The 13,775-nt window shown below is 41.8% G+C and overlaps 3 protein-coding genes across 3 annotated transcripts; 2 read left to right on the forward strand and 1 right to left on the reverse strand.

The window, feature by feature from the left end:
- Nucleotides 1-1,680: 1,680 nt before the first annotated feature.
- On the forward strand, nucleotides 1,681-4,836 carry LOC134184756 (uncharacterized). Its single transcript, XM_062652500.1, has one exon. It carries the CDS (start codon nucleotides 1,681-1,683, stop codon nucleotides 4,744-4,746), a length of 3,066 nt encoding a protein of 1,021 aa, XP_062508484.1. The 3' UTR covers nucleotides 4,747-4,836.
- A 169-nt stretch (nucleotides 4,837-5,005) lies between these two features.
- Nucleotides 5,006-6,672, reverse strand: LOC134184757 (uncharacterized). The gene has a single exon (XM_062652501.1). The coding sequence runs from the start codon at nucleotides 6,599-6,601 to the stop codon at nucleotides 5,006-5,008; it is 1,596 nt and encodes a 531-aa protein (XP_062508485.1). The 5' UTR covers nucleotides 6,602-6,672.
- Nucleotides 6,673-7,464: 792 nt separating this feature from the next.
- Nucleotides 7,465-10,255, forward strand: LOC134184759 (aconitate hydratase, mitochondrial-like). Its single transcript, XM_062652502.1, has 6 exons — nucleotides 7,465-7,497; nucleotides 8,394-8,459; nucleotides 8,518-8,597; nucleotides 8,730-8,796; nucleotides 8,858-8,929; nucleotides 9,746-10,255. Exons 1-6 carry the CDS (start codon nucleotides 7,465-7,467, stop codon nucleotides 9,767-9,769), a joined length of 342 nt encoding a protein of 113 aa, XP_062508486.1. The 3' UTR covers nucleotides 9,770-10,255.
- Nucleotides 10,256-13,775: the final 3,520 nt, after the last annotated feature.

The following is a 13,775-nucleotide window of genomic DNA, read 5'->3' on the forward strand; positions in this document are numbered from 1 at the left end:
GTGTGTTTGTCAAATTGGTACATTGTGGCAGTTGCAGCAGAACATGTTGGCAAGGTTGTGGTGTTGTCAAGGAAACTATCAGGATCAGGGATTTGAAATTCTGCTTGCATTGCTAAAATTGGTTTTAGAACCTTTCAAAGAACACCAATTTGGAAGATTGCACCTTCGTTGAGAACAGAAGATTTTTATGCATGATGGGAGAGGCGATGACTTTTATGACATTGGATAAATGTGTCTGTGGACAAGAATTAGATTACAATGGATTTTTTATTTCGTGATGTTCAAGGTTGATGAAAGCCTGTTTGGTGGCACAAATTGTGTTTGTTTTAGTGTATTTGGTTAAGATTTCCAAGAAATAAGCTATTGATTGATCTAGGGGAAATGTCTCTAGTTTGCAAGCTGAATTTCTTCATTTACAAAAAGTTCTATTCACAAAAAGGTACTGATAGAAGTAAGGTGTTAGTAGAATGTCACATGTATTTCTGTGGCAGTTCCACTTTAAACAAATTGACTATGCAAGTTTTACACATTCTGAAATTAGCACTTTGAAAAAGTCTTTCAGAAGGTCAAACAACAATAGTGTTTGGAAAACAATGAACCTAGCAGAAGCTGGTGACAGCACTGGTTTTGGGAAACAGCAACAGGCAGTTTAGTAGACTACCAACAAAAGGCTACTAATGATGAAAAACGGAGGTAAGTGGCCGTGTTGGTATGTAGGGCTGACATTTTGTTCAGTTCTTCTGTAAGAGCAGGTATCAGTATCAACCATTATTGCAACAAAGCTCATTTTTACACCAAACCTCTGCGGTTGCAACGGAGCAGGTCCATGACTACTCAAATTTGTCATTGCAGTGCACGAGGCTTTCTTGAGAAACTGACCCTCGCTCAGAATTTCTCGGTGACACAAACACTACATCTAACAGTTTATTCAAACACATGCCCACACCAGTTCCGTGTAGAATGCACATGTCATTGCCAGCTTTCTAGCCATGGTTTTTTGCCAACCGTCAATATGACATCAGTAAATATAATGACGTCAATTAATGACATCCTCTAATGTTTTATGTTGATACATTTGGTAATGACATCATAAAATTACTTTATCTGTTTCCTAAAGTCCGTTCCCGAATAGGAGAATACGTGGGGAAAAACCTGTATCTCCTGAAGCAGACGTCCTAGCGAGTTGATTCCAACATCATTGAAAAGCTCACAAGGAGGAGGTTCCAGATCAGTTATTGAATATGGTGATTGGTGCTTTATTACAACACAATTACTAACTTCCTGTATGACATGCGCTTGGCCCTGTCCTACTCTTCCATTTACACCAGGTGTCAGATAACTTCAAAGTCACTGCTACGACGCCCACTACTTGAAAGCTGACAGGGACGTACTTTGAACTATTGATTAATGAGTAAAACGGCTGTAGCTAGCAAGCTTATGTAGTTGAGGCATTGGTTGAACCTTTGAACGTAAGTTTATAGCGAAACGTTTCTATACTGGAACCTTTTATTCCACTAGGTATGCCCATCTCTGCTCTTCAATTCCTTATCTATTAACCACAGTTCCCACGTATTCTCCTATTCGGGAATGGACTTTAGTTGTATTAGAGTCAGATGGACGTATAGTAGTAGTAGTAGTAGTAGTAGCAGGAGTGTACTTGTTGCGGAGACAGTGGAATCAATGAGGAATGCATCTCTAAGAGCACGCAGAATTGTCAGCATGAACGACAGGGAGCTAGGTAGCTCAAAGAGCCCGGTTCAAGTAGAGGAAGCTCCTCCAGTCATTTCAGCAGAGACTGGAACTGCATATCAGTCTGTCACACAACAAGAAGTCGTTCTTCATGAAGCTTCTCAAGATCAATCTAGTGATGCCATTGACCTGCCAGCTATCCCTCAGTACAGAGTGTTACTGCCTCCTAATTTCAACTGGGGTGGTATACCTGGAGCAGATATAAAAGATCAGATAGACCAAGCATATCGTGAAGTCGTTCATTGGAAACGGAATTTATTTCAAGTGCCTTACGGATCCTCTGGTGGACACTTCGTTTCTGAACTTACAAGGCTATTTTATGCATTTGCAAATGAATCTGATCTCGAGTCAGTCGCAATAACTGCTGCTATGCTCATGCCTCATCTGTTGCTCCAAAGACCTCACACTAGATCCAGTGTACAACAGAACTCCTCTTGTTTAAGTCGTCGATTGGAAACCTGGAAAAAGGGTGACATAGGAGGTTTGATTGCAGAAGGCAGAACGATCCAGTCTCATCTTCGATGCCACAGTACTCGGAATTGTCCTCAGGATAGAGAGTGTGATCAATCAAGAAAAGTTGCACTTTTGTTGCAAAAGGGAAATATCAATGCTGCCCAGCGACTCCTATCAGATGAGGACAACTGTGGTTTGCTAGAACTAGACGAATGTATTCCTGGCTCTCACAAGTCAGTTAGAGATGTTCTGAAAGACAAACACCCTGACCCAGCTCCTATGTTTAAGGAAGCTGTCCTGGACTCCAAATCTCAGGCACCTCCTACACATCCCATTCTCTTCGACAAGATTGATGGCTATCTCATTCGTGCCATGTCACTTAAATGCCAGGGTGCTGCAGGTCCATCAGGCTTAGATGCGGCTGCATGGAGGCGTTTGTGCACTGGATTCAAAGTCTTGTCTAGAAATCTCTGTGACTCAATAGCTTCAACAACTCGCAGGATTGCAACGCAGTTTATCGACCCGAGTGGGATTTCGGCTCTGGTTGCTTGCCGGCTAATACCCCTGGACAAGAGACCTGGTGTCAGACCAATTGGAGTTTGTGAAACACTTCGTAGAATAATTAGCAAGGCTGTCCTGAGTGTGGTAAAGTCAGATATTTTGAACGTAGCCGGACCCCTACAACTCTGTGCTGGTCAGAACGTCGGATGCGAGGCTGCCATACACGCTATTCGAGGTATTTATGATGAAGATGAAACAGAGGCCGTGCTATTTGTAGACGCAACCAATGCTTTCAATACTTTGAACCGTCAAGTTGCTCTGGCTAACATATCTGTCAACTGCCCAGCCATCTTTCCAATCTTGGCCAACACGTATCGACAACCTTCTTCATTGTTTGTAGGTGGAGAAACGTTGCTTTCTAGTGAAGGAACAACTCAAGGAGATCCCTTAGCGATGCCAATGTATGCTCTGGCCACAATTCCACTTCTAAAGAGTGTGCAGACGAATGGTACAAAGCAGGTATGGTATGCAGATGATGCAGCTGCTGGAGGCTCGCTAGACTGTCTACATAAATGGTGGAACAGGTTGGTTGACTTAGGTGCTATGTTTGGGTATCTTCCAAATCCCAAAAAGTCATGGTTGCTAGTGAAATCAGGAAATATTGACAAAGCTACACATCTCTTTGAAAATACCAATATCAACATTACTACAGAAGGACAAAAGTACCTTGGAGCTGCTATTGGAAACAAAGATTTCTGCAATAACTTCCTGCAAGAAAAGGTGACCAATTGGAAGTTACAAGTAGAGCGACTCAGTTGCATTGCCCAAACTCAACCACAAGCTGCTCACTCGATATTCACACGGGGTCTGATTGGACGCTGGAAATTTGCACTCAGAACCAATGAAAACTTTGCAGCGTACCTTAATCCTCTGGAGGAGGCGTTACGATCCAAACTGATTCCCGCCATAACCAATAGAAGTACTCCAGGAGACAAGATGAGAAGGCTTTTTGCATTACCACCTCGACTAGGCGGCCTTGGAATTGTAGATCCACGTTCGTTGACTTGTGAGCTGGAATACTCAAAGTTAATTTGTGCGCCACTGGTCAACCGAATTGTGCAACAAGAAACAAACCTGGATAACGTTCCTACCAAGCAGAATTCTATGAAAGCTAGCATTCGCCAGCAAAAACATCTAGCACAAAAGTCTCATTCTGAAATCACTGTCAATGATCTATCTGTGGAATTGAAACGTTCAGTTGAATTGGCCTGTGAGAAGGGTGCCTCCTGCTGGCTGACCGCAATCCCACTAGAGCAACACGGATTCACTTTGCACAAATCTGCGTTTCGGGATGCCCTGTGCCTCAGATACGGTTGGCACCCGTCCAACCTCCCAGACATATGTCCATGTGGATCTAAATTCTCAGTAGATCACTCTCTGTCATGTCCAACAGGAGGATACCCCAGCATCCGCCATAACGAGGTCCGCGATTTATTTACCAACTTGTTGACAGAGGTTTGCCACGATGTACACAAAGAGCCCGTTCTGCAACCTCTCAACGGCGAGGTGTTTCAAAAACGCTGTACTACCTCTGACGAAAATGCCAGACTTGATATTGCTGTCAGTGGATTTTGGGGTGGGCACTTCCAACGAACTTTCTTTGACGTCAGGGTCTTCAACCCTAATGCCTCATCCTACAAATCAGTGCAGATCCCGTCATTATATAAACGGCAGGAACAAGAGAAGAAAAGGCGATACGAGGAACGAATTAATAACGTGGAGCTTTCATCGTTCACGCCAATCATTTTAGCATGCACTGGAGGATGCAGTAAACTGACGTCTATTTTTTTGAAAAGACTAGCCTCACTTTTATCGGAAAAGCACCACACCGAGTACAGCACAACTATCAACTGGCTGAGATGTCGACTGTCATTTGCACTCCTTCGGGCCTGCGTGATGTGTTTGCGAGGATGCAGGTCCAAGCTTCACAGAACCTCAAGGGACTTCAACATTCTGCTGGAAGCAGCAGAAAGTAGATTATAGAAGACTGTTTATCTCAAAGTTGTTACAACCTAGAAACTTGTTGCTATAGAGGAAGCTTTTACATACAGTAGTAGTATTTTGAAAAAAGTAGTAGAGATTTTATTATTTCAAAAAGCCAAAACACCAAATATTAGCAGCTGACAGATAACACCCACGCAGCAAAACAAACAACTAAAGATGGTTACCACTAAGACACTAAGAGACAGTTACTACTTTACGTTATTATGCCTAAACTATCAAGATAAGCTATAGTCAACATCTACTCATCTAGATGGGCCTCACTTTCAATGAGTCCCAACAAGTCCACTTTGATAGGTCTATAGAAACTGGATCGTGTTCCACGAATGCATAAGATGCTTGATCGTAGAAGAGCAAAAGAAAGCCTGCATCTTATCAACTGCATAACTTTGCTGTAGTGTTCACCCGATTTTGCTGCATGGAGACTTGCAAGGCGCTTATAGAACGTAGTAGCCTCTCGACCTGTGCTTCCTGTCGAACTGAAGACAAGTGGAGTAAAAGATCCGTGTTCAATTTCTCGTATTCGCTCTCCATACTGACGTTTCTTCTCATTCTCATGCACTCTAAAAGCAGATTCTAAGTTGGGGTGTTTCAAGCTGGATGGAGCGTTTGGGTAGAATACCCTTACATCGAAGAATGCTCTTTCTCCAGCCCTCCACACGCCACGAGCAGAGATATCCGCTCTAGCCTCCGGCATTACGTTGGCAGTAGAATAACTAAAACTTTCACCTGATAGCGGTTGCAAGGTAGGCTCAGTAACAACATCATGACAGACTTCTCGTAGTAAATCAGCTGTTATGTCTCTGACTTCATTATGTCTTAGGGTCGGGAATCCCCCTTTCTTACATACCATGGAGTGATCGATGTTAAATGATTCACCACATTCACATTGATAAGGAATATCAGATAGTTTCCAACCATACCTTAAGCATAGTGCATCCCTGAAGTCACCCTTAGACAGGTGAAAGCCGTGTTCTTCAATTGGATGTACTGTAAGCCAACTTGATGCACCCTTCTCTGAGGCTAATTCAAACGATCTAGCCAAAGAAGAGGATGCATTGTCTTTGAGCGAATCCAAAAGCTGGCGATTGAAGTTTCGCCTCTGCGATTTCATCTCGCTTTTCCTTGTTATCATGTCAGCAGACGATATAGTGTATAGCTGTTCTTGAGCAACAATCGAGTGCACAAGGGGTGCAGTGATATGTTGCGAAGCACGAAAAGAAATATCAGACATTTTGGTCGGGTTAGAAATGTTTAGACCCCCAAGATTGCAAGGAAGAGAAAGAGCTTCTCTCATTTCCATCCCAAACACAGACTGTCCAGTCAGAGCAGGCAAAAATCGATGACAAATGGCATCTTCCAAAGGTTTCACAACAGACGCAATATCAGGGACAGTGCGGAAAAGGTATGACCATTTATGAACTAGGCCCTGGACAAAGGCTGAGTAGGCGACATGAGGATTTGTACAAGCAATGGCTGAAAGAGACTCAATTTGTTGAACCCAATCCTGGACTTTGCAACCAACATATTCGTTGACAAAAGATGTGTCACCTAGTGCCGCACCCAGGTGCCGTTTTCCTGAATTTGTTATGTTTACACTGGTATCACAGAACACCTTCCTTCCTTCTTCCATCAAATTCTCTTTTACAATTAACCAGGTCTTCGTGGCATTTGGATGGTAACCAAAGGTTGGACCGTGTTCAACGATTGCACTCCACCATTGACGAACATTCTTTAACTTTCCTGAACCAGTTGCATCATCAGCGAACCACACCTGTTTGCATAAACCAGCAATTCGATTTATCAGAGGCAAGATACCCAATGCATACATTGACATGGCAAGGGGATCTCCTTGTGTTGTTCCTTCCAAAGATGCAATGATGTCACCACCAATTACAAACAAGGAGATTGAATCCCTGTACGTGTTGATGAGAGCAGTAGCAATTGTTGGGCTATTAGTAGTAGTAGTAGTAGTAGTTTATTCAAGTAGTAGTAGTAGTAGTGTGTTAGCAGATGCCGTTTGATTGTTCAAATACACCAGTTCTCTCAGTAGTAGTAGTAGTAGTAGTAGTAGTAGTAGTAGTAGTAGTATTTTTTACTCAGCAAAAGCGTCTACCAGTCATGCCCATACTACAAAAGCCACTACAACGGCACTCAACACAACACTATATCAATCCATTCAATTAAACAAACCCACTTAAGTCAACATCACAATCTACTTAGTGAGGCAAGCCTCACTGTTGATTAAATCCATGTCATGACATTTTAGAGGCCTGTGCTTGGCTGATCTACTTCCGCGAATGCACAAAACAGAAGATCTTATTAGAGAAAAGCTGATCCGACATCTCAGAAGTAGTAGTAGTAGTAGTAGTGGTAGTAGTAGTAGTATATTGTTGTATGTAGATACCCTACGTTTTGTAGATGAGACAAAATATGATAGAGGTAAACTACAATTTTAAAAAGAAGTGCGGTTAGCTAACTGTAACAAAATGTCAGAAGACTCTATGTAAGTCTTGAAGTTACTGCATGATTGGTAGACTATTCAATATAATTGCCACTTAAATCTTGTTGAATAAACCTCATTGAACAAAACCTTGATAAACATATATCTATATATAACACATACAGACACACAGAGAATACAGTAGATTATTACAATGACAAGTTGATGTAATAAACTGGAATTATGAGCTGACCTAAATGAGTAAGGGTGTACAAAACATGAGATTGAAGGTAAACAGGAATTAGTAGAGCACCTGCTGCAACCACAGTCTCATTAGCACTTCTTGTGTGAAAGGTCAACAGGAATTCACTTCAACTGTCAATAAATGCTGTTTTCCCACTCCAAACATCCCTTCCCTCTCCCAACTGTCAAAATGATGGTACTGACGGTACTGGTGAAAACACTGTCGTTGCCCTCCACAATGCTTTCAGTGATCAAAGATTTCTTGTCGACTGAAGCCACTCTCTTAGCGCTTGCGTTTCATTCTAAATTTTGATTGCATTTGCACCGGCTCTAACCTACACGTAAAGAATGCAAACAAGGGGAAAACATTTTTGAAAACGAGAAAGATGTAGGGTTGTCGTACAAAAAGAATAGAAACAAGACCAAGTAGGGTGTGCTGTGTTATCTTTCATGAATTCACTCATACAGACTGAGCAGTACATCATCCCTACATTGTGCCATTTTCAACACTGTGTTTTATACCCTCTAGCATGATGCAATATAGAGATGATGTATTGCTTAGTCTGTGAGTGAATTCATGAAAGATGTCACAGCACTCCCTACATGGTCTTGTTTCTATTCGTTTTCGTACGGCAACCCTACGTCTTTCTCATTTTTTCAGAATGTTTTTATACTTCTAGGCTATCAAAGTGAATAAAGGCAAATTTGTCAGTTTTGGCATTTTACTGAATTTCTTAACTGCTAAATTTTTGTGATGACCATGACATATAGCGTAGTTTGTGTTAAAACTACATGCATATGTAAATTATATGTACTCGTTAAAGTAAGTGGCTTGTATTGACATGTTGTACAAATTTGTTTATGTTTGTCTGTCTATCATTTTGTCTTTGTATTAGTTTGGCCGTGTCTTGGATTTGTTGATTTGAATTGAGTTTATTGGCAGGTTGTGACAACATTCTATGGACATCATGTTATCAGGACATTTGCCACATCTCTTCGCACCAACATGGTCTTTTTGTTTGTGGTTGTGTGACTTATTCTTTAATGAAGATTGCTATTGTTGTTAGGTGTCTATGAGTCAGTTTGAACCTGAAGAACACATTAACTATGAGACACTTGCTAAGAACTTGGCAGTTGTTCAAAACAGGTAGTGAATTTGTTTGGAAGAGTGTTATGGTTCATTTTGATTGCTTTTTACGTAATGCTTTCTATGGTTCTCATATTGAAGTCATTGGTTATCTGAATTTAATTATTAAAATATTTTTGATTTTGATTTGAGGCTTAAACAACCTTTGACATTGTCAGAGAAGATTCTGTATGGCCACCTCGACTCACCAGAGACAGAAGTATTGTACGGCTATATTGTAATGAGTAACATTTTGCTAATATTTGGTTTAATGGAAATAGGAGATTAAACGAGGTGAGTCCTACTTAAGACTGCGACCAGACAGAGTGGCTATGCAGGATGCTACTGCTCAGGTATGAGAAACAGTAAACGTGTACCAGTAGATGTGTGTGTGTGTGTGTGTGTGTGTGTGTGTGTGTGTGTGTGTGTGTGTGTGTGTGTGTGTGTGTGTGTGTGTGTGTGTGTGTGTGTGGTGCGTTAGCTCAGTTGGTTAGAGAGTCATCTTATGGAGTGTGTACATTCGGGACCTCTAAGGGTTGCAAGTTTAAGTCACAGTGATGGCGAGCTATGGCATAATTTCTTAAGCAAGAAACTAACACATATTTGCTTTTCTTGACTCAGGAGTATAAAGGAGTACCTGGTCATTGACTGGGGACCTAAGTGGCCATCGGCTGTGACATGACATCAGCCACTGGGGTCCTGGTGAGACTTCGAGTGCTCACACTACAGTTGGCTTCACAAGTTGGTGCTCCTGCAAGTGCCTGACATGCAAAAATGCGACAAATATTTTAAATTTTTATATGGTAGTGTACATACTGGGAAGAATAATTTTAGATTTTAAAAAGCAAAGTTTCTATGAGAAAATTGTGCCATAATGTGGTGCCAGTTGATCGCATCCGGTTTCGAGCAGTAGGTTCAGGGCGTGTACATATGACATAAAAGTTAGAACAGATGTTGCGTTAGTGCAAAACGTTTTGATGACTAGCTCAGGCAGTGAACGGGACAGAGCAAGCTGCTTAGTGATAAAGACGGTGGCACTCTCAAGAAAGCTTTGCATGATCATACTCGTCTCGAGGTATGATCGTTAGTGGGCAAAACACCATAGTTTACGGCTATGTCGTCTCCGGAATTGTTATTGCATGGCAGTTTGAAACAGTCTGTGTGTGTAGAACCTTCAGTATCGTATGGAGTAGATGCTGGTGATGTGAAGAATGGCTTGGAAGACAACGAAAGTGAAGTCATAGAATAGGTGGAGCTGTCTGACTTTGAGCCTGTCGCCGGTGAGACGCCATCGCTGGTAGCACCCAAAGACGAGCAAATCAAACGACTACTTGATTTATTGTGGTATTAAACAGTTTAAGAGGATATTACAGGTCGTGTAGTGGAATTTAGTCTAGGTGTACAACTATGTAGTTGCGGTTGCTGACCTCTGGGCATCATTGTGGGTGTTGCCAGGACGTACTTGGAAGTAATTGACAAAAATTGCATCACTGAACACCCGGGATTCTCTGGCGTCTGCCTAGATGTGTGGGTTCTGCAGACTGCACACAGCAAGACTATTGGCTTATAGTGCATGAAACTGATCCTCCTCCAATTCATGAGAAACAGTTCAACCAACAATGCTGACTTCAGCAATGGATTTCTGTGCTGCACAGGAGATATACAGATATACTTCTTGCCATCAGTTAGCAAGATGGTGTAAACTGGCTGTCATGCCTCTTGTCAGCAGATTCTGTACTGTACTACCATAGAAATTGCACAGTGGCTCATAGTTATAATCAATTTAATTCATCACTATATGTACACTTCTATAAAGTCTAAATACAACCTACTCTCTTTCACGTTTTTCGTATGCCAATCTCATCTTTCTGGTGTTTCAACTGCTCAGCCTTCACACTGTCTCAACCAGTATGCACGGCATTCGGCTCAATTTCGGCGGCCGGTAGCCTAAACTAAATTGCTCGCACAATCCTGGCTCATCTTCAAAGCAGTCTGCTTGGAAGTAACGACCACACAATACGGAAGAATTACTTGGGGCTTCCCAGTGATCTCTCGTTTGTCTGACTTGTTCTACCCACTTTCGTCTATGTTTGTGGTCTTTGGAACCGAACGAGCCTCACACCTTCTTTCATGGTATTATAACACCTAACTGCAACACATTGTTTGACCATTCTAACCCTAGCACACGCTTGAGTCTTATGCATTACCTATTGCCTTTGTGCTAACACGACATTCGTTCTCACTTTTACGTCATATGTACACGCCCCGAATCTACTGCTCAAAACTGGATCAACTGGAAGCACATTACTGTAAAATTTTCTTATAGAAACCTTGCTCTTAAAAATCTAAAATTATTTTTTTTTCTGGTATGTACACCTTTAGAACTATCATGTAGAAATTTATAATAATTTTTGATTTTTGCATGTCAGTGGCCCTTTAACAGCTAGGGGGTGTGACCTCTGAGAGGCAGCTCCTGATGATTAGGTTAGGTTCAGGTGTACGCGCGTGTGTGTGTGTGTGTGTGTGTGTGTGTGTGTGTGTGTGTGTGTGTGTGTGTGGTGCGATAGCTCAGTTGGTTAGAGAGTCATCTTATGGAGTGATTACATCCGGGACCTTGCAGGGTTGCAAGTTCAAGTCACAGTGATGGCGAGCTATGGCATAATTTCCTTGGGCAAAACTTACACACAATTGCCTTTCTCGACTCAGGAGTATAAATGAGTATCTGGTCTTTGACTGGGGTGGCAAAGGCCTTTGACTGCGACAAAGTCCATCAGCTACTGAGGTCCGGGTGGGACTTCGGGTGCCCACACCACAGTTGGCGTCGCAGTCGGTGCTTCTGCGAGCACCTGGCTAGGCTCCAGGAGATTGCTTAGCATGGCCCATAGCTCCTGCTTATTGCACAGGAACCCAGCCATCTTGCTGGGGGCATTACCGTTTAACGGCAGCTCCTTATCCATTTGCTATTTCCTTTTTATGTGTGTACATATGCGAGGTGGGAAGCATTAAAGTGTACTTGTTGAAAAGCTTGGACAAGTCTTGAAGGTGTGTTTGAAGGCTTTGCCAGATTATTCGCCTTTCACAACATAATGTATGTGCCATGCCCCATTTTTGTGGGCATACAGCTGTAGGAATCTAAAGTTTTTTGTTCTTATTTCATTGATTTTTCAATGTTAAGGCAAGAAGGGAGTATTGGGTACATGACGAGTACATTTGAACATTTAAATGTACTCGTAGTGTACATTTAGTGCGTCTCTAGACGGGTGGATGCCTGGATGGACAGCAATTGGAATGCAGTGCATGAACTCAGTGTTATTCCTGGTATTAATTTAGCGGGCCAGATGCCAACAATCCCACGTGCCAGTCAATGTGTCCAGCCTCCTTCACACACTCATGTTCAGCAGCGGTTAGGTAATCTAGGCTAGCAGCTAGGGTTAAGCACTGTAGTGCTTCTTCATTTAAGCAGTTCTTACCAAAATGCATAAATGTGAGCATAAGATACTGGAGGCAATTGTAATGGCTTGGATTCATTAAACATGCCAACATTAGTTTGTGGGCCAATTACGAAAAAGGCTTCAGAAAATGCTGTCCGTGCACCCTTTGGCAAACCAATTTTTGGCACTTGGAGATTGTCGTGTGCCAATAGATGTTTGAGAATACCTATGTTTGGCAAGACGGATTGTGTTCGATCAGTTAGAACAAGACCGATTTGCAAATTAGTCGTGCAGCAATGATGTGGAACTGCGAGGCATAACGTGCGTTATATAATAATGAATTTGACACAAAATCCTGATCTTGTGATGGTTTCTGCTAACTGTACGTCACTGTGAAGCTTCAGACACGTTAGCTCTTGCAATTAAGTGATAAATATCGCTGTAGAAAGTGTAATTAAAACTTTATAGTTCCAAGTTGTGACGTCAACATGTACTGGATGTGAGAAATTGTGCTTTGACCATTGTACTGTACCTGAAATGTTGTTGTACTGTAGTACGCTACACTGCACTGACACGCTGCAAATATAGTAGTTGCATAGTATTAATTATTGAGGTTGAAACTCTAGGTGCATACACAGCGTGTATAGATGTTTACAAAGACACGCGAACGCGATTCTTGCATTGATCATGACTGCGTCGGCCTATCTACGAGCTAGTCTTTTGGCCAATAACTTTGATGATCTAATCGGTTTTTGCTCTGGACTAGCTGCTCCCTGTGAGGTAGAATACGACCTAGCTCTTACCAGCTTGCACGTATAGGCCGACTAAGATGAGGCAAAAATGGCAGTTCTTTCAACAACAGTTGCCTAGCTAACGATGAAGTAGACTTTGGGTGTCGCAGAGAAACTAAAGTTGAAATGATTACCCGTGTTGCATTTACCAAGAGTGCTCCTACAGTATATATACTGACAGATCGTTGTTTTCACTACTGCAAGGATGCAAAACAGGTAGCATTTAATGAAAATTGTACAGGAGTCACATATTTTCGGGTATTAAAATGTATCATTTTAGACTTGACTGTCTTTTGAATCCCTCCGTCAACAGTAGCCAGTGACCATGGGAATTAAAGCACTAAGTTTAGAGCAGAACATCTCGTCAATCTTAAGTCAATTAATAGTGACCTTGTCTGTTGTACAACATGTTATACTTATCTCTAATTGACTGAACAGCTCTTCTACATGATAACACGTCTTCCAGAAATAGAAATTGGCTTTGTGATTGATCACTATCTGCATTTGCCAATTAAGAATTTGGAGAGAAATTGTGATGTATCAATTTGCTACACCTGCTTTCATCTTAGTACAGCATCGTCACCAGATGCTTCCTTGCGACAGAAAAGGTTCATGCTGCAGCAGCAAATAGAATAGCATTTGTTGTGCAAAATTGTCAACGTCAACATCAATATTGTGAACCAGGCTTAACCATTTAAAGGGTATTTTTGAGTCTAGGTTACTTAGTCATCGAAATTTAGTTGCTGGACATTTAGTCGCCAGTACACTTGGTTGCCAGTACACTTGGTCGCCAGTACACTTGGTCGCCAGTACACTTGGTCACCAGTACACTTAGTTGCCAGGTTCTTACATTTACTGTAATTGCAAAGGAGGCAATTGTCTAGCACACAAATGTACACAAGTGTCAAGACGTAAGTAATTAGAACACACACTTGTCAAATTGTGTCATCATTAAATACATACCTGTCAACACTTAC

This window comes from Corticium candelabrum, chromosome 9 (genome assembly GCF_963422355.1).
Source record: "Corticium candelabrum chromosome 9, ooCorCand1.1, whole genome shotgun sequence".
Taxonomy (NCBI): domain Eukaryota; kingdom Metazoa; phylum Porifera; class Homoscleromorpha; order Homosclerophorida; family Plakinidae; genus Corticium; species Corticium candelabrum.